This window comes from Nakaseomyces glabratus, chromosome G (assembly GCF_010111755.1).
Source record: "Nakaseomyces glabratus chromosome G, complete sequence".
In the NCBI taxonomy this organism is placed as follows: domain Eukaryota; kingdom Fungi; phylum Ascomycota; class Saccharomycetes; order Saccharomycetales; family Saccharomycetaceae; genus Nakaseomyces; species Nakaseomyces glabratus.
The window spans coordinates 143,552-163,058 of record NC_088957.1 but is presented as its reverse complement, the minus strand read 5'-3'; the positions used below and the strand labels follow the sequence as shown (position 1 = coordinate 163,058).

Below are 19,507 nucleotides of genomic sequence, written 5' to 3'. Positions count from 1 at the left end.
CGAATAAACTACACCCAAACGATGTATATAAATAATGAAAGTACCCTCATCACATTACCAATAAATGTCCTTATTATTAATTATCGTAGTTGAATCAGCCAAAGTAAGATGACAATGATGGTTGAGACCACCAAATCCATCGGTTCACTAAACAGTCAACTAAAATCAGCTTTGATTGAAACTAGTGAGAGCCCACTTCTTTTATGTGAAAAGGTGAATCTTGCCTCCATCAAGAAACGTTACTATAGTTGGGAAGTCACGTATATTCCTGAGTTTTTCAAGATACCACATTTTTTCCTGAAGGTGAAAGTCAGTCAATTGATGATGACTATCTAATAATTATACTAAAGATACTCGTGTTATTGTAGGAAAAGAATTTATAGACCAACTTAGCAATATATCCGCTCATGATTATAAAAATCTCAGCCAGCACTTAAAGACTTGGTCTAGACCGGTCGATCCTTTCAAAAAAGGAAACTAGAGAGAACCAAATCATTTACAATGTAGATACTCCTAAATAAAGACCCTACTATAATCCTGAATACGTGCACTTCTTAACAAACCACTATTACTGATCATATTAGTATTTCTAGCTCTATTCTTATCACATAAAACGTATCGCCGAAACTCAAGTTGTCAAACCGGATGCCATCAGGCAACAAAACTTCGATGACGTGAAAAATGGACATATTATTAGTGATTGCCATTCGGAGTATTACATATTATCTATAGTCTGTAAAAATATTATAATTAGGCTCAAGTTAGCGTTTGTGTTATTATAATTTGTTATTTCAATCTAGAAAGCTCAAAGAGCAATCGGTGTTTTGTTGTGGTTTTATAGTAGAATACGCGGACATATCTGGGAAGGATAGTGCCAGTTGATAGTCTGGAAGTACAGTTTAAAATGAGTAGTATCGTTAATAAGAGCGGTGTTAGATTTGCACCTAAAGCTAGACAGCGGAGAACTGCTGCGGCACCTCCTGTCTCAAGCAGCGCGAAAACACTGGCGACATTATCCAGCGGTGAAAGTTCAAAGACTAACTCTAATGTCGCATCAGACAATGAGAAATCTACCGAAGAAGAGACTTTACATGCAGATGATCCACATGCTGTTCCAAAGAATCTACAAGTACCAGAATTAGGTGACTCTTCCCACACATTGGTTCAGGACTCTCACGATCCGCTTAACACTTCGACACAATTACATCCCAAAAATGTGAGCAGAAGGCCGTCTATAATCGCTGGTCAAGTGCCGTCCATTGGCAATCATAACCAAAGGCGATCTAGTCGTTTGGATTCATTGAGCGGTAATTCTAATAGAGTCCTATTGAAATCGCCGTTTGGAACTGGAAATGAATCACAAACTGAAAGGAGACTATCGACTATATCCAATGATTCACTGAACAGGCGGATGCGTATGAATAGCATAACTGCTGAGAATGACCCAACCTTACAAGCAATAAAGAAAAGAAGACTATCTAGCCGAGGCTCAATTGCTAAGAAAGGTGGATCTACGCATAGGATTAGTATCGTTACTAAAATTGAACCACCAAAGGAAAAGTCGGCATCTCCTTCAGACCATGATATATATAAGAAGCAAGAGAAAGCGGAAAACGATGAGAACGACGAAGACAAGAAATTTACAATCAAATCGTTAAAACAACTTCCTAACAAGGTCGACGATGAGAGTTCTAGTAAGTATCAAATTGATGAAGAACATTTTACTATGGCGGAGCTATGTAAGCCACATCTGCCAATAGGTGAAATATCAGAGAATTTTGAGAAAGCGCAGGAAGCTAGCAGAGAAAAGATGAAAAGACGTAGGGAAAGGAAAGAGCTGCGAGAAAAGGCTAAGAAGGAATTCAAATCCATATATTCATTAAATAAAGAGCAGATCGAACAGGAGAGAGAAGCAAGAACCAAGAAGCAACAAGAACTACAAGCACAGGAGGAGTCCTACGATTCACAACCAGCTGCCCCTTCATCATTGCAAGTTAAACTAGTTGACGGTAGGATTGAACTTGACTCAGAATCCACATATATTGACAGACATGACCAAGCCAGGAAGGATAACATGTACAAAGAGAGGAAATATGGCAATCCATTCGAAAATCTTTACAATTCGGCTACGTACGGTAAGAATAATTTCACGGACCCTTGGACTGCGGATGAATTAGTTAAGTTTTACAAAGCATTATCCATGTGGGGTACTGACTTCAACCTCATTGCGCAGATGTTCCCATATAGAACGAGGAAACAAGTCAAGTCTAAGTTTATCAATGAGGAGAAGAAGCATCCAATAATGATAGAATTAGCACTGCGATCCAAACTGCCACCAAACTTCGATGAGTACTGTTCTGATATAAAGAAGGAGCTTGGAACTGTGGACGAGTTCAATAAGAAGGTTGAGGAGCTACAGAAGGAACATGAGCAACACTTCAAAGAGATCGAGCAAGCTAAGGCCAAGGCTGCATTGGAGGATAGTGAAATCGAGAGGAAAAAGATGGAGAACCAGCGCTCGAACAAGAAGTCTTCAGGTGGTTTCATGACTGATGACTTAAAGGTTTACAGAAAGCAAGAAGTCGTTCTAGGTACAATTGATGAAATGAAGATGAAGAGGGTAAGCAAGCAAGAGGATGAAGAAGAGATATAAATTGCAAGATAAAAATAAAATAATTAATAGCTAATATAACTATCTCATAGCTCGTAATGCTTATATAGAAGTCGGCTTCGTATGCATCATTTGCTACGTTTGGTTGTTAAAATTGAGGTGCGCCTGTGAGGTGCCGGATCTGTAGCTCATCGCAATATATACAAGAAGCAGCATGATTAAGTGTCAGAGGGAGAGTAGTGCTAAAGTTTTAGGAGTATATAAAATGATTGTAAAAAACCAGCATTATAGATTATAATTGATAAGAACCAGTTAGATGGATGTGCGCTTAGCATGAGCAAGATCAACGAAGACAAAAAGAGATATGCTATATCATTGACAGAGCACAATGGAATGATCAGCGCTACTATTTACAAAAAGACGTATCTTAGAGATCAATTGCTCAATGGGATATGTGTGATAGTGGTTGAGCTGCTCTTTTATCATTTTTTACAGGATCAAGTGGTGTCTCTGCTCCGTAAAGCCAGTTTACCTGGAGACTGCAGACTACACCGGCTACTATTATCACTACTATGCTTCCACATACTAAATACGAAGCTGGTAATCACCATCGAAACCGTAACTGTTATTCCAAAACTTGGTGTGCAGATATCGAAATGGCATATCCAATCGATCTCCTGGAAAGCATTGCAACTATGGTACGACCATCTATCTTCAAGCGACAGTACAGCATCAACGGCTGCGTTCGAGACTATTGCCCTGGCGGCAAGGACCAACACCAATAGCAATGAAACCACATTCATACCACGTGACAGAGTTGTTGATATAATAATACACGAGACTTTTAGCAAGACTGGTTTCGGTGTCAGCAGTCACCTGTCAATACTCTACAACGGCGACACCAGCAATCACCACAGGACCAAGACGAGAGACAATAACAGAGCACATGACGGCGTAAGGGAACCATGTCTGAGGATTCTTTACGAGAATGCACGTGTGCGTTTACCTGACCAGATTGCGCTATATAACAAGCTCCAACGTGCCCTACATGCCAAGTAGAAATATCCGCTGCATCGCCATATGTCCCAGAGAGCGGACCACGAAATGCCACAGTTGGGGAAGACGATGGGGGGGAGGAAAGCTCAACAATTCGTTGTATGCAAAAACTGGCTCCACACGTTTATTTCTGTGCCACTGCTTCCACCCTATCATTCGTCCCAACCTCGTAGCTCCAGTCCTGTATAACATTATTAATAGACACACACTGAATCCATCGGAAATGGTATGAAAACTGAAATAGAAAGCTGGTGTAGTGTCTGTCCTTTGACATGTGAAAGAGAGGATTCGCGACAAAAGACGGAACAACTGCTTTAGTAGGGAAAACCGGAACAAAGTTTCTCGGAAGAAATCCGCCTCGGAATAATCACCCCGTGGGATTTCTCACAGAAGCGAGGCAGGGTGGAATTTCTTGTGGGGGGGAGGGGCGGAAAGGCTGGAAAGGAGAAAAGAAGATCTTGTCTTGCTCGAGAAGAGAAGAGACAAGAGATAAGAGGGGCACCGGTCTGCACAGAAGGTGCTGTACGAAAGCACAACTTTACTGCTAGATCCACATTAGCCATTATTCTCCTTGCAGTTCACCATTGACACACACGCACACAGACCTACAGACCTACAGACATACAGACCTACAGACCTACAGACCTACAGACGGACGGACGCAGACAATGCAGCCCCTCTTCTCAGTGTGTTTTTCAGAAAAGAAACTTTTTTCCCTTAAGTTGTCACAGATAACGGCGCTGATTCAGGTCTGACGTCAACGTGATCATGAGTTCATTTCTCAACCTAATTATCGCAATATTACGAGCGATGGGGTCATCTCTACAAGATAGCCAAGAGACGGTCTATCTGGCATATTATAAAAAGGCTGCGAACTCTCAACATCAAGACTGACGTTTCCCGTAAAATGTAGCCCTTACTGTCTATAATGCAAGTTGTCTAATACTGCAACTAACAGGATTACACAATAAAAGAAAACAAAAACCAAATGACTAAAGACACTATATTTACACTGACCGGGAAATGCGCTCTAGACAACATACTGGATGCCAACAGACAATGGGCACAAGCTATGCACCGCTCGCAGCCGCAGTTGTTTCCTACCAACGGACAAGGGCAGGACCCACACACTCTTTTCATTGGGTGCTCTGACTCACGCTACAACGAGGATTGTCTGGGCGTCTTGCCAGGTGAGATTTTCACGTTGAAGACTGTTGCTAACATATGCCACACAGACGATCACTCTTTGCTCGCGACGCTGGAGTTCGCCATCCTGAACTTGAAAGTAAACAGAATCATACTGTGTGGACACACAGACTGTGGTGGTATCAAGACCTGTCTGCTGGGCAGAGAGAGCATAAAGGAAAGCTGCCCACATCTATATGAACACTTGGACGACATAGAGGATCTGGTAGAATCACATGAATCTGAGCTGAACCAATTGGATAACATATGCTCGAAATCAAAACTAATGTCTCACAGAAACGTTGAAAGACAATTGCAAAGATTGCTGCAAATCCCAGTTGTGCAAGATGCACTAAGGAACAGCAACCAGGATCATGAGTTCAATATTTTTGGACTTGTATATAACGTGGACTCGGGCCTTGTCGACGTTGTAAGAGAGGTCTATGGCAATCAACAGAAATAAAGAGGAGGACACGTCTGTGACGGTCTACTCAACTCATTAGCATAACTCAACTATTTATTTGCCCTACATAGTTTTTCACTTCACTTCTAATTCTATACAATGTATTCTGATCTTTTTACAAAAACAATGCAATATACCAGATTCAAAAGAGTCATCTTAACTGTAGTCAACAACTTACATTGTGAAAATCAGTTAACAATGGGTAGAAACTGAATTGTAAAAGCAAGGGACAAATAAAAAAATAAATGCTTCCAACCAGATTTGAACTGATGATCTCCACATTACTAGTGTGGCGCCTTACCAACTTGGCCATAGAAGCTTACTTAGTTTGTTGTTGTTCAGAAAAATATGTTCATACAAATTTCTTTAAAGAAAAATTTTGAGAATCCGCTAATTGAACACAAATAACACCAGAAAACTTCATTCGTAGTGGTAGAAATATCAATTTTAACTCCAATTACCCTGGTTTACTGTATTTATCACCTCATCACGAATTAGCACAACCAGCAATACGATATAAGTCCCTGAATTCAGCGAATTAACTGTTGCGAATTGCATTTATTGGCATATCTAGCGAATGGATTTGGTTTCAAAATTTACGATAGTAAGTCTCTCAAAAACACAATAACCTATGCGAATAATAAACTAGGTGTTAAAAATACGGATACTAATTTGTTGGTTAATGCTATTCAGTATTTTGCAAGCCAAGCAATATTGCCATGTGATGGTAACGTAAGAAAATACAAAAACTTAATGGACAGTTTAAAGGTTCTTGCAAGCACATTCTGGCAATTCAGACAATATATTGGCGTCTCTGATCAACATTTCTCCGTCTTGATGACTCTGTTGCACACACAAAGTATTACACCTAAGGTAACAAAAGTTAAATAATTAGTTGCTCAACAATTGAGTTTGCCTAAGGACTACAAAAGCTCCTGATTGTGAAATTGAAACTGAAATCTACAACTATCAGATAGAAAAGCTACTATTTATTGGATAGATGGAGTTCATTGATTATCAGGCATTTGAAACTGCTCCAGACAATAATGACAAGTCTGGAACCAATGGTGAGGTCAGTTTGCCAGAACCCGTGTCTAGACTGAACATATCCTCATTCTCTCTGGATTACAAGCCTCTGAAAGATAACTTCAAGCTGCCGTCAATACTCTCAAATGTAGAGACCAGTTTACTCCAAACTAAAGCAGATGTTCAGGATGATACTGCTATGGCGCAAAAGTTAAAGAAGGATACCTCTAACTTATATGATCGTATGTCAGATTATGTTGATCTTTCTATTCAGAATTTTGGCACTAAAAATATTAAGGATTCAACACCTATACCTGAAGCTACTACAAGGAAAACTCTAGTGGAGCCATCCTCAATTGACTTAGAGAAATCTAATGAAATTCTAGCTAAGAAGCTATCAAAAGTTTTAAATGAATATGACACCAGTTACCATCACACTATAAAGTTAAGGAAATCATTGAAGATACTAGAAAAAAATAGGGATAAACTAGGTATTAGTGAGGAGAAATTGATCAGTCCTGACTATATTGGCACGCTGGCAAGAAAATCGCTACGAACTGATCTTGAAACACAACTTTTGAAGGATCATGTTACAGTTTTGGAAGATTTTAAACCAATTGTTAGAAGAATTAAGAGACTAGCAGCTCCAGTTCAGCAAATTGAAAACATTGGGGAGGAAATTTTGAAAAATGACAAAGAGACATTCTCTCAAAAATATATTAGTGATATTGACGACTGCAGGAACCACCTACTCAAATTAGAAATAAAGAAGAAGATCTTGAAGGCTTTGCAATCAAAATTTACACTAAACCAATTAGAAGATGATCTGATAGAAAATGGTCCTTTAAAGGAAGAAATATTTGATATTGTTGATAAACTAACGAAGATGAAAGAACATGCCACCTATTTGCTCGCTTTACCTAATTCAAAAGCTGGTGAGGTTCTAATTAAACAGACCAATATTACATTGGATACTATTAATAAGAAAATCTCAAATTATCTGATAGACTATATGTATACTTTTGAGTCAAATTCAAACATGGGAACCAAACACGTAATCGACCCTACAGAAAGGAATCTAGCTCTATTTCAAAAGGGGTTGGTTTACCTTTCAAATGACATCCAATACTATGACGATTTTTTGAAGAGAGTAACTACCATGAGATCAAAGACACTTCTAGACGAGTTTTTATCGCAATTTGGAACCACCTCAGAATTGTCTACAACAATTTCTTCCTCTGAAGATCCGGTGCGCTATATTGGTGATGTTTTAGCCACAATACACACTATGATTGCGAATGAAGTTGATTTTGTCAAATCTTTGTTTAAGTTCACCTCTGAAGACATGGACAAATCATCTAGCATGATTATAAATAACAATGCACAGTATTTCGATGGCCTGGATCTTAAGTTAGTAAATGATATTGTACAATATCTAGCAAATTCGTGCAAACTAAGGATTGAACAAGTCATTCGTTTTGAAGAAAATAAGGTAATTAATTTTGAGATCACACAGTTGCTGGATTTATACTCATCTATGTTTGTTAATAAAGGAATAAGAGATGATAATCCTTTAGTTTTACATCTAATCCAATTGAGAGACATCTCAGAAAAAAAGATAATCAACTCATTAACTAAACAATTAGCAGAAACAGAAAATACACAAATATCATCACCAGATTTATTACCTCCTCAATGGCTGTCAGATTATTTAAATTCTATCACCGAGTTGTTTGATCATGTTGAAAGACTTTATGGTGGTAAAAGATTTTCAAAGGATGACATCGATTCTGATAAGTACATGTTTCCATATGATACATTAAAGACTGTTATAGAAGAGCCATTTATGACTAGTCTGATCAAACAAATAAAAGACTCATATCCATTAGCCAAAAAGAAGGAAGAGATAAGGATTGTAATGCTAACACTACAGATTAATTGTTTTGAAATGATTAATTTTAGACTTCAACCATATTCATTATCCATATTTTCATATGACGAGTCCTGCAAACATATATTAGAGAATATACAGCATACATTGGATGAAACTGTAGAGAAGTTGCAGAAGCTTCAAATTTCATTACTTTTCGAAAGAACAGGCTTGAATATGTACTACAACCTGATGAATATGATTTTCCCAATTGACTCAATTCAAGATGAAATAGATTATGACATGTATATGTCCCTAGTAGACAATCCTTTAATGAGTCTAGAAAATCTAGAAAAAAACATTCATGAAAAACTGAATGACTATCTACCCCAGGCATTACCTGATTTTCAAGATAACTTACTAATTAAGTTAACATCTCCGTCGATTGCAGATGATGTATGCGAAATTTGCTTCAGAACATTGACCGACTTCTATTGTATCTTCAGAAGAATTCTAAAACATCTATATCCAGATAATAAGGAAAAGGTCGAAGCAATTCTCAACTTTACAGAATCGGAGTTTAAGACTTTAGCAGGTGTATAAAAGAAATCTAAAGCGACTATTTTTCATTTATTACAATCCTTCAAATATCGGACGGTTTAGCTGTTAATTTATCAAAATTATTCCTAAATATAGAATATAGAGAGTTTTTATTGCATCAATGCTGAACTATTGCTTTATAGCGAAATTATACACATGAATATCATCAAGGGTCGTTTAAAAGCTTTGTCACAGAACTTCGTCTAGAAAACCTATTAGGGCTTTCTGTTCTAGAGCTGCTTTCACTACATGTTCTATCATCATTATCATTTATCAATGTAGGAGCTCTTCCCTTCCTTTCTTCCATCATCCTATTTATCGAAGCTTTTTCCAGTGATTCTGAATTTGCATCATTTATTATGTTTAAATCAATTACTCCGAATGAAGACGCAGATCTAGTTCGTCTATGTCTCTTAGTTATTCCACCTAATCTTTTGGATCCATTTCGCAGCTTATGCGCATCGCTTTCTAACATATCAGTACTATTCCTTGGTTGACGACCTTTCCCATTTTTGTTATGCGGCTCGAAGTCAAGTACTGTGGTGACAGGTCCAGTGATGTTATTTAATGTGGTACTGCTCGTGAAAAATCTTGATGGTTCCGAGTAGTTTCTTGTATGATTGGAGACTAACTGTGATTTGCGCCCCAATGGTGACGATGGATGTAGGACATTATTTGGCTCTGGCTCCTCCTTCACAGATATCACTTCATTCAGGTTCGCTACAGCATGGGCACCAATACGTGCTGGCGAATTAGTTCTATGATGAGTTCTCACAGGTCTAGGTGGACCTCCATTACTATTGGCTGGAAACCTATATGACACTGGTGCACGCAATGAAACACCATCGTTTGTAGGTGAACTCGGTACTGTGCCATTTCTATTGGGACTTAGAAATTCTGTCGCAGGTATAGTTTTGGTTTCATTAGTGCTTTGAGATTGTCTAGAAGATTCTTCACTACCTGGGCTCAAGTCACCAAACAGACGCGATATTTGTGATGACGGAATATTAGCATTTGTGGCCAGCTTCAGTAATTCTATGGTCTTATTTAGTCCTTCAAGTTTGTAGTATTGTTGTTTCGTCTTCTCTTGCTCAATTTTGAAGTCTATAGATTTTAGTAATGTACCTTCAGAAACATTCCAATCCGTCACTGAGTTGCCGAATATAACATCCAAGACAGACTTGCTTCGGGTATGGTTGGCCTTGTCCTCACTCATTTAGCCAGATTTTCTATGTGTGGGGACGATTTGATGTTGCTCTTAAACTAATCCTTGTCCCCAATGTCGATCAATTTCGAGAGAAACGGCTTGTCAATGTATTATATATCAATTAGGTCTCCCCTTCAGGTAAAAGAAGTGAGATATTTTTGTTTGTTGTTGCTTCTCCCCTGTTCCTTCTCACAGTTACCATATAGAAAGATACCCTGCAGTAAAGCCTAGCTGGTATTAGAGCAGTGAAGGATCCTTCCAACGGAGATTTGCTATTATTTTTTTTTGCAATACTTTTGGCAATTATACTTCAATTCACTATTGAACAAGTGAGCACTGACAAACAGTCCGATGCTTTCTACCAGCTAATTTACCCATTGAGACAATTTTTTATTTTTCTTTCAAGTGTACTGCTGAGTGTTCCCACAGAGAATGCTGCACATCTTGCCATTTTAGTGCTCTTTTTTCCTCATTCAGAGAATTTCTCGAGAAAGAGTATTAGATAATATATTCCATGCAGGATCGACCACTGAAACTGTCGCAGCAGTCCAGTATTCTTGGTATTCTCAGGTAATTTGGAATCTGCCCCTCACTGTTCCTCGAACTCCTTCCACTATTTTTTTCTTTTGCAGTATTCTGCACAGAGACTCTCGTAGACCCTAACCATTTTTGACCTCTTTTCAACTTCCTCTTTAGGAAAATAGAAGGATCTCTGCAGCACTCGAGAAAATAGCTCAAATAGCTCACGGTGGTTCTGTGTCCCAGCAGAGATACAGGTGCAGAAAGAGACATGGGATGATAAATATCTAATATCCATGTATATTTCCTGTTTGGTCAATAAGGTTTTCCTTCATTTATCAATCCTCAGACAGTGCTGTACGAAACACTTTACTTTCAATTAACGGGGAATTGTTAAGACTAACGGGAAAGGATAGATTAGATTTCCCTTTTTGGGGTTGACTATTTGTACTGTACGTCTGCCCCGCTTCTATATACATTACTGGTGTCCCGCTCTCAAGGTTGTTAAAACATCATATTGACGTCTAATCCAGATTTCTTGCATTAGTATCATTCTATTACTACAAAGTACAATTTTTTTTTTTGAAAGTTTAAATAGAGTGGGTACTATACAGTTTCTTCGTCGAAAACAGTCTCAATTGGCTTCTCCATCAAAGCAGCGTGGCCTAAGACAGTGACAGATGAGGCACCGATTAGCCACATCATAGTTGAGAATGGAGAAGCTAGAAAACCCAATGGCACAGCAATGCAGACCAAACCAGTATACAGTTGTGTGGTCTTGAAAGAGCCAAATGGTGTGTTCAAGTCCTGGCCATCCAGCTTGCCGATACCTAGCAGACCCAGGAAAACAAAACAGATGACGAACAATAGTAGTAAGTTAGTCAACAACGTGTAGATACTTAGACAACCAATAATGATACCGTAGTTACTGGAGAAGTAGTTTAGATTGTATGAGATTCTGGATTGGATTTCGCTGAAGTTCTGAGGCTTGGATAGTCTCTTAATATTGAAAAAGTCTTGAACGGAACGTAGAGAACCAAATTTGGACTTAATAGCCATGGCTTGGCTCTTTATGTTGTCTATAGACAAGTTTTCGGAAAAACTCGCAAGTTGCTAATTCAAAATTTGTGTCCTTATCTTCTGCATTTTCCACTTTCTTAGTTTCACTGTTCTACCCTAGTCCCCAGGGCAAAGAAACCCATAGGTTTTGATGGTAGTAAACTGGCTGCTTGCAGACAATAAGGTCATATTAGTTAGTATTAGATTCAGAAAACAAACTAGCTGTAAAGTGACAGCACATCTCAAAAACTCAAAGCTCCGAGAAATTCAAAACATACGCTCATAGCATTGATTTGGTTCATTTCTGCTGCTCTTTTCCTTGATTACCGACGTTCAGATAACTGTCTAAATGCAATGTTTTACAGTGCCTTTATACCTCTAACCTTTTTTATCACCTTTAAATAACTCTTATTTGGTGTGCCTTGGTTGTTCATTCGTGTTTTTTTTGTGATTGTCGTCGAGGATTCGCGACCGACGAGGATTGACGAGAGCGTCCAGGCTGTTCACAAACAAAAAGCCTCCATTTGAAGATATCATGGAACTGTTAGAAGAATAAACAGACACCAAACTAACTCGCAGCTAATCAGCCATTGCACAACAATACAGAACGTATAATAAAACGGATACCAATCGTATTATTATGTACATACTCATTATTTAATTATAAAATATGCGTGGTGTCATTAGCGCTCTTATCAGGAGAGCATAAACTTACAATTCAAGGTCTTGCTTGACCAATTGCTTACAGATTGGATGATAAGTATCCTTTAACTTCTCGAACGTAGCAATGGCAAGATCACGGTCGACAGCGTTTAGCAATCTGTAGCCTGGACGCACAAACTTCATTCTACCGACAGTACCCAACCAGTTGGCTAGTTGTTGATAGGATGGCTGGATTCTGGCTGTGGTTTGGAACTTGTAGTTCTTGAATACAACCTCTGCGTTTTGAGACTCTGTAACTTGCTTCTTGTAAATACTTAGCAAGCTTTCAGAGGCTACTGAATACTTGGACCATTCAATCTTGCTCTCAACTGGTACACAGTTCTGAGCTACAAGCTCTTCCAAAAATAGAACAACTTGATTAGAGTTGAACTCTGAAAGATCTGATTCACTGAACTCCTTAGAGAATTCCTCAGTAGTTTTCAATTCTTGGGCCTTGACAATCCACTTATTAACTAAGGAGAAAACATTATCCGCCATAGTAGTTATGAATTGTGGTTTTGGTGGCATACCAGGCTTGAACAACCAAGTTTCCCAATCAACATTCTCCAAAATTTCTCTCTTGTTCTCAAAGAATTCAAACAAAGTATCTAAAAATTGGAAGGTATCAAGAGATTGACGAGCAAATTTCTTGAAATAATGTCTAATAAAAGGATCAAATTCTTGAGGACCACCAAGGACAGTTTCCAAATGGAACAACAAGTTGAAACCCTTTTCATAAGGCACAGTAGAGAAAGCATCATCTGGGTCAGTACCGTCATTCAAGTTTTGAACCAATGTAGAGAACTTCTCTGGGTTTCTCATCGAATTGATGGAGTTCTCCAAATCGGACCAACCAATGAGAGCACTGAAGTGTCTGGTTGGCTCACCGTGTAGGGCACCAACTATTCTTCTCTCAATATAAACTGTCCAACCTTCATTTAGCCAGAAATGGTTCCAGGAACAGTTAGTGACTAAGTTACCGGACCATGAGTGAGCCAATTCATGAGCAATGACATCAATGTTTGTCTTGTCATGAGCAATAAGGGTAGGGGTAGCGAAGGTCATATTAGGGGATTCCATACCTCCGTATGGGTAAGAGTCAACATTAACCAAAATATCATAGGTACCCCATTCGTAATCGAAAATCAAGTTTTCAGCGGTCTTGATAAACTTCTCAACATCATTAGAAAATTCCCAGACACAGTCATCCAAACGGTGAGGCTCAGTGTACACCTTTGAACGTGGGCCAATTGATGCAGAGACCAAATCACCTGAGGCAATACCAACCAAATAAGCGGGAATTGGGATGTCTTGCTTGAAGTGGTAAACAGTGGATTCACCATTTGGTGTAGAACCAGTGGCAATACCAGAGAAAACAACTGGAAGAGTGGACTCGATATTGGCGGTGAATGTAGATTTGTAAGAAGGTGTGTCAAAACATGGGAACAATGCTCTAGCATGAATGGCTTCTAACTGAGAAAACATATAAGGCTTGTCGCCCGATGTCTGTTGTGGAGTCAACCATTGCAGGGCTGTACAGTCCTTAGTAGTACTGAACTTAACTCTCAATTTGAATTGTCTTTCAGCTTCCAATTCGGCAGCAATAACTAACTTTGAACCCAATGGTTGCTTTCTTTCTTCAATCTTGAACTCTACAGGCTTATCATCAACAAGAACCTCGTTGACATCCAAGTAGGAAGTATCTAGGTCAATGTGCTTAACAGCCTCTTTCAGAGTAGTCAAATCAAACACGACATCACCAGAGACAGTAGATTTCTCAAACGATAACAAGAAGTTTAGTGTAGTATGTTTGATCTGAAAACTCTTGTAGTTAGACAAAGTGGAGTAGTCGTACTCAGGAGACTGCTGAGGTCTCTTGGATTCCAAAAAGGGTGTCAACATCGTCTTCTTCACGGTGCTTAATGGTCTTGAAAAAGGTACAATCCTCTGAATTAACCTATTAATCATATCCACTCAAAGATAAACCAGTAGATCAACAATTGCAACTACCCAACTCCGTTGGCTCTTTATACAATTTTTCAAACAATACCTTCAAATTGTCGAAAGCATTTTTTTTCAGTGGAAGCACAAACAAACTCACTCATAGGCTTAGAAAATTCCGTACAATGCAGGCGATGAGTAGACTAGCATTTGACACATTTTTTCCCACTTCAACTGGTATTAGCAAGCACAGTCACCATCAATGCCAATGCTATATTAATCTCAGTGGTTCCTGCAATCAAATGAACCAAACTAGCCATTTGTAGAGGCTGAATATTGTACCTAGTGAGAATGTGCCCGAGAGTAGGGGAAGCTGCTGCTGTTGGGGAGATATCAATGAAAGCAGTAAGGCCCACTTGGTATACGTAACTTTATTTGAGTAGTATATCCGTATAATCCTGGGAGCGCACACCAGCGTGACACATATTGCCAAGGCACAGAACAAAACCGTAAATAGGGTAAGGTACTTGGACAGAATATACTGTTTGGAATCCATGAAAACCTTATGCGAATACTGGTCATCTGCATTAACCAGGGCCTGCCTGGTGTTAAAACTGGCGGGTATCTGCACCAATTCCTTCGACACTCTCTTGGACTTCTTCTTAATTTTAAACTTGAGCTTTGCTTGCTTGAACCATTTCATAATGAAGTGTTAAGGATACCCTGATACTAAAAGAAGCTTGAATATTCGGCATTGGCACCAAGACTTAACCAGCAGTGATGCAGAAAACAGTTATACATATATATGTAATAGAAATTTATCTGGAAAAGCTGGGGTTGCCATATTTCCATGCCTGTACAATATAAATTGACGTGGCTGGCTCTCGTGTAAGACTCAACTCCAGTCGTCAATCAGTTAAGCTAATTGTTTACCAACAACTATCTAAAATACTCATAGCTAATAGACCATCGTATATGAAATATTGCCCCACTTACAGATCTGAGATCCCCACTGCAATAATATTGCTGCCGAGGACCCTTAAAGGTGCAGCTAATAAATTAGCCGTCGCTTCATTCTTAAAATTTTCCTTTGTTCTTTGTACTTGGCTTAGAAAGTAGCGCAGGAAGCCCTTACTTTTTCACCTGGCAGTGGGCTTCTGGAAGGCCAAAACAAATAATTGACACATTATTCGGAGATGAGCAGAACAAGAACTTGCTGATGCTTTCAGAATAATCATTTGGATATTTAAGCATCAGACTTCCTAGACCTTTTCAAACTATACTACACATTTAAGAATTTTTTTTTGCTTGTTGTAACCTAGCAACAATAAATACGACAGACACAAGAATGAGTTCTCAAGCAGACCCCCGGTCCCCGCTAGCAGTGCTTGTTCCATATGATGCTCATCCAGCTGAGCAGCTTGCTCAGAGGTTCACAGAATGGAGGAAAGTGCTCAAGGCTATTATAGTGTATCTCTCTGAGGTGGCTTCTGTCCAAGAAGAGATAATAAGACAGAACGCCAAAGTCTCTAATATACTTGCATCACACGGTATAAGCAACGCTGGCATAGGAAGCAGTGGTTCGGGACTCAGCGGTAGTTTCAACTTAACATCTGCTGCAAATAAGCTAGCCAGTGGTGGTGCACACGATAAGCACGGTAAGAACAATAACGGATGGTTCTTTTCTGGTTCCGAGGAAGATAACACACATTCTGCAAACACCATAAATCATTTCTTTCTGCCTATTGGTAACGGCTCTATTCAGGATGTCCCCATTATTCTTCGACAATACCACGATGTAATGGCAGCTGAAGCGGCTAAAGGTACGAGAGAACTTCAAAACAGCATAATCCCCGGACTTGAAAGTTTAAATAAGGATTTAGTATTGAAAATCAAGAGCATCAAGAGCTTAAGTTCAGATTTCAAGAATAATTGCTCAAAAGAACTTGATACAACCAGGGAATGTATGGTAAAATTTCAGCAGTCAATAAATCAAGCTAGAAAAAACGTACCAGCAAGAGATCCTTACCTTTTAAAGGTAAACTTAGATAACCAGATAAGAAGACAGCTCTCAGAGGAGAATTTTTTACATGAAGCTTTTATGAATCTACAAAGTTCAGGCCAAGAGCTGGAAAAAATAGTGGTGGCAAGCATACAAAATGCATTCAGAGTATTAGCACAAATTTTGGGCGCCGAAGCCAAGATAATAGATGATCAACTGGTTAATAGACTGCTGAGTTCATTTTTGTCATTATCACCATCTCATGAATGGGATAATTTTTTACTGCGAGACAATACCAACTTTATTCCGCTCAATTTACCGATGAGAAAATTCAAAGAAATAGAATATACTGGAAAGAACGATCCTCTCACTTTGGTTGTTCAATGTGGCTACCTGGAAAGGAGATCCAAATACTTAAAGTCTTATACAAAGGGGTATTACGTTCTTACGCCAAACTATTTGCATGAATTTAAAACGTCAGATCGGAAAAGAGACTCTGTACCGTTATTCTCGCTATCTTTGGCTGAGTGTAAAGTGGTTCAGCATACGCCTTTGAACGAATGTGATAAGAAAGGAGAAGGTAAGGATTCTCAATCATACAAATTTATCCTGCATACGAAAACAAATGGCCTAATCCATAGAGGGCACAATTGGGTTTTTAGGACGACATCCAGTAAAGAGATGCTTTATTGGTTCAAAAATCTTTCGGAGCTAACAACTTTTAATAACCAAGAAGAAAAGGTGAAATACTTGAGCACATTAAAGGCCAAAATAGAGAGAGAATCTGAAACATTAGCTCCGATGTTATCTGCAAGAAGTTCCACCACTCGATCTAGAGCTATTCATTCAATGGACTCCACGAGGAGGTCATGCTCAGATCAATCGGCGGCAGAAACTAATGGAAATACAACTTTAACTAAGACACTAAGTATTGGTAATAAGTGATAGTACTTCAGATCATATAATAGCTTATGGATGTAATTGTTCTAAATTGTAACTCTACTTACATTTAATATAATTGTTAACAGATGAAATTTCAGCAACTGCACTTACATTCCCAGTCGAGTATGAAATACATTCTATAGCGAGATTAGTTATTTTAATTAGATTTCGTTAATATCATAGATATAATATCAATAAGTATTATACATTATTTAAGTATGTTGTTAGATGATTACTCAGCATCAGATTGACTAACAAATGGAGCCAAGTCCTTTGTACCTTCTTCCCAAGAAGCACCATTGTATGTGATCTCACGGACAGCCTTGATGACAGCCTCGACAGAACCTCTCACTTGCTTAGTGGAGTCTCTTTCTCTCAAAGTGACGGAACCGTCCTTAACAGAGTCGAAATCGATAGTGATACCAAATGGAGTACCTAATTCATCGTTACGAGCATATCTCTTACCAATGGACACACCGGAGTCATCCACTCTGAATGCAATTTGTTCCTTTCTTAGAATCTTGGAAACTTGAGCAGTAACTGGGGCCAAATCCTTGTGGTTAGATAGTGGAACTAGAAGAACCTTGGTTGGTGCAACTAGTGGTGGGAAAGATAGGACGGCTCTAGCGGTATCCTCTGGTCTACTCCAGAAAGAATGTTCGAAGATAGAGTAGATGATACGGCCAATACCGAAGGATGGTTCGATAACGTTTGGAACAAACTCTCTAACGTGTTCAACCTTGGTTCTCTTCTCAATAACAACAAACTTGTCATCCAATTCAATCTCACCTTCGATACCCTTAACAGTGAAGACGATCTTACCGTTAGTCTTTAATTCTTCAGCCTTCTTTTCTAGTTCTTCTTGAGATAGCTCGGTCAAGTAAGCTTCAACCTTTGGTGCATCCTTTCTGAATTTTGGACCAAACAACTTCTTGGTCAAGTCGATTTCATACTTGGTAACTTCAACTGGGGTTTCCAACTTTTGTCTGACAACAAGCTTTTCCTTAGTCTTGTTGGCGTGGACAGTCAAATCGTAAGCAGATCTATCAGCACAACCAACACACTCAATCCAACCGAACGAGGTCTTCAATTCAGCATCCCAACAGTCAGCAGCATAGTGAGCCATTTCGTTGGCCATGTGTTGACGGAATCTCAACTTAGTGTCATCGACACCAATCTTGATCAAGAACAAGTAGATTCTAGCAATGAAGTAACCCAAGGTTTCGTTGTCAACCATCTTGGATGCGACAGCTTCACCAATGGTGGTAACCAAAGGCTCAGTGGAGCCGGATTGTTGAATGTTACGTGGCAAGAAAGACAACTTGATGTCCTTGACTTCGTGGAACTTTGGATGAGACTTGTCCAATGGGTCGACGAAGTGCTCAATCTCGGCCATTAAAAATTCACGAACTCTCAATAGACCAGCTCTTGGAGAGATCTCGTTTCTGAAAGATTTACCGATAGAAGCTGATGCAAATGGGGTCTTACCGTTGTTGAATTCCAACAGCTTGTTGAAGTTCAAGAATTGACCTTGGGCGGTTTCTGGTCTCAAGTAACCCTTCAATTGACCAGAAGGACCGATAGCGGTTTCGAACATCAGGTTGAAAGCCATTGGTGGCTCTAGTGGCTCACCGGTGACTGGGTTACCGATGTTGTACTTCTTCATCATCTCACCCAACTCTGGACCGGAGTAACCGTCGATCTGTGCCAGGATGTGTTGGTACTCCTTGACAACGTCGTCCTCCAGCTTAACGGCCTTGATCTGCTTGACCTTCTTCTTTCTCTTCTTCTTGTCGGCATCTTCCTCAGCTTCAGCATTGGCGTCCTTCACCAGACCTCTGGCCTCCTGGTCACCTTTCAAACGTGCCTCTAGCACTTCCTCAACCAAGTGGTCTGCTCTGAAGATCTCACCGGTCTTCAAGTCCCTGCACATCCAGTCGGAGAACTTGTCAACGTGACCAGAGGTCTTCAAGACCTCGTAGGGAGTCAACATAGTACAGTCAACCTCCAGCATATCTTCTTCCAGGATGAAGTGCTTCCTCCATTGGTCAACAACATTGGCCTGGAAAGAACAACCAGGTGGACCGTAGTCGTACAGACCACTCACACCACCATACAGGTCAAATGCCGGAGCATAGAAAAACCTACCCCTCAGCACAGACTCCAACTTCTCCCTGCTGAACTCAACAGCTTGTCTAGCTTGCTTAACGTCCTCAACTGTCATCCTTTTGATCCTAACAGACTTCTTAGCAATCTGAGCGTACGACCTCCAAAACTTAAGTAACGACAACGTGATAAATATAACCGCCTCTTTTAACCAGCTT

At 39.4% G+C, this 19,507-nt stretch overlaps 10 protein-coding genes and 1 non-coding gene across 11 annotated transcripts; 5 read left to right on the top strand and 6 right to left on the bottom strand.

Moving 5' to 3' along the window:
- Positions 1–904: 904 nt before the first annotated feature.
- On the top strand, positions 905–2,653 carry BDP1 (transcription factor TFIIIB subunit BDP1; the record flags this gene model as incomplete). Its single annotated transcript, XM_446430.1, has 1 exon — positions 905–2,653. One exon carries the CDS (start codon positions 905–907, stop codon positions 2,651–2,653), a length of 1,749 nt encoding a protein of 582 aa, XP_446430.1.
- Positions 2,654–2,944: 291 nt separating this feature from the next.
- GVI51_G01419 (uncharacterized protein) lies at positions 2,945–3,670 on the top strand (the record flags this gene model as incomplete). The annotated part of the gene is made up of 1 exon (XM_446429.1): positions 2,945–3,670. One exon carries the CDS (start codon positions 2,945–2,947, stop codon positions 3,668–3,670), a length of 726 nt encoding a protein of 241 aa, XP_446429.1.
- Positions 3,671–4,655: 985 nt separating this feature from the next.
- On the top strand, positions 4,656–5,315 carry NCE103 (carbonate dehydratase NCE103; the record flags this gene model as incomplete). Its single annotated transcript, XM_446428.1, has 1 exon — positions 4,656–5,315. One exon carries the CDS (start codon positions 4,656–4,658, stop codon positions 5,313–5,315), a length of 660 nt encoding a protein of 219 aa, XP_446428.1.
- A 246-nt stretch (positions 5,316–5,561) lies between these two features.
- Positions 5,562–5,634, bottom strand: tT(AGU)5. Its single transcript has one exon. It is a non-coding gene; the product is annotated as a tRNA-Thr (tRNA).
- A 681-nt stretch (positions 5,635–6,315) lies between these two features.
- Positions 6,316–8,814, top strand: COG6 (Golgi transport complex subunit COG6; the record flags this gene model as incomplete). Its single annotated transcript, XM_446427.1, has 1 exon — positions 6,316–8,814. One exon carries the CDS (start codon positions 6,316–6,318, stop codon positions 8,812–8,814), a length of 2,499 nt encoding a protein of 832 aa, XP_446427.1.
- A 163-nt stretch (positions 8,815–8,977) lies between these two features.
- BOP3 (Bop3p) lies at positions 8,978–10,027 on the bottom strand (the record flags this gene model as incomplete). Its single annotated transcript, XM_446426.1, has 1 exon — positions 8,978–10,027. The coding sequence occupies one exon, from the start codon at positions 10,025–10,027 to the stop codon at positions 8,978–8,980; it is 1,050 nt and encodes a 349-aa protein (XP_446426.1).
- Positions 10,028–11,143: 1,116 nt separating this feature from the next.
- On the bottom strand, positions 11,144–11,898 carry YIP3 (Yip3p; the record flags this gene model as incomplete). The annotated part of the gene is made up of 2 exons (XM_446425.1): positions 11,144–11,650; positions 11,875–11,898. The coding sequence occupies 2 exons, from the start codon at positions 11,896–11,898 to the stop codon at positions 11,144–11,146; spliced, it is 531 nt and encodes a 176-aa protein (XP_446425.1).
- Positions 11,899–12,307: 409 nt separating this feature from the next.
- LAP2 (bifunctional aminopeptidase/epoxide hydrolase) lies at positions 12,308–14,266 on the bottom strand (the record flags this gene model as incomplete). Its single annotated transcript, XM_446424.1, has 1 exon — positions 12,308–14,266. The coding sequence occupies one exon, from the start codon at positions 14,264–14,266 to the stop codon at positions 12,308–12,310; it is 1,959 nt and encodes a 652-aa protein (XP_446424.1).
- Positions 14,267–14,537: 271 nt separating this feature from the next.
- GVI51_G01265 (uncharacterized protein) lies at positions 14,538–14,942 on the bottom strand (the record flags this gene model as incomplete). Its single annotated transcript, XM_446423.1, has 1 exon — positions 14,538–14,942. One exon carries the CDS (start codon positions 14,940–14,942, stop codon positions 14,538–14,540), a length of 405 nt encoding a protein of 134 aa, XP_446423.1.
- A 645-nt stretch (positions 14,943–15,587) lies between these two features.
- Positions 15,588–17,186, top strand: SLM2 (phosphatidylinositol 4,5-bisphosphate-binding protein; the record flags this gene model as incomplete). The annotated part of the gene is made up of 1 exon (XM_446422.1): positions 15,588–17,186. One exon carries the CDS (start codon positions 15,588–15,590, stop codon positions 17,184–17,186), a length of 1,599 nt encoding a protein of 532 aa, XP_446422.1.
- Positions 17,187–17,415: 229 nt separating this feature from the next.
- GRS1 (glycine--tRNA ligase) lies at positions 17,416–19,407 on the bottom strand (the record flags this gene model as incomplete). Its single annotated transcript, XM_446421.1, has 1 exon — positions 17,416–19,407. One exon carries the CDS (start codon positions 19,405–19,407, stop codon positions 17,416–17,418), a length of 1,992 nt encoding a protein of 663 aa, XP_446421.1.
- Positions 19,408–19,507: the final 100 nt, after the last annotated feature.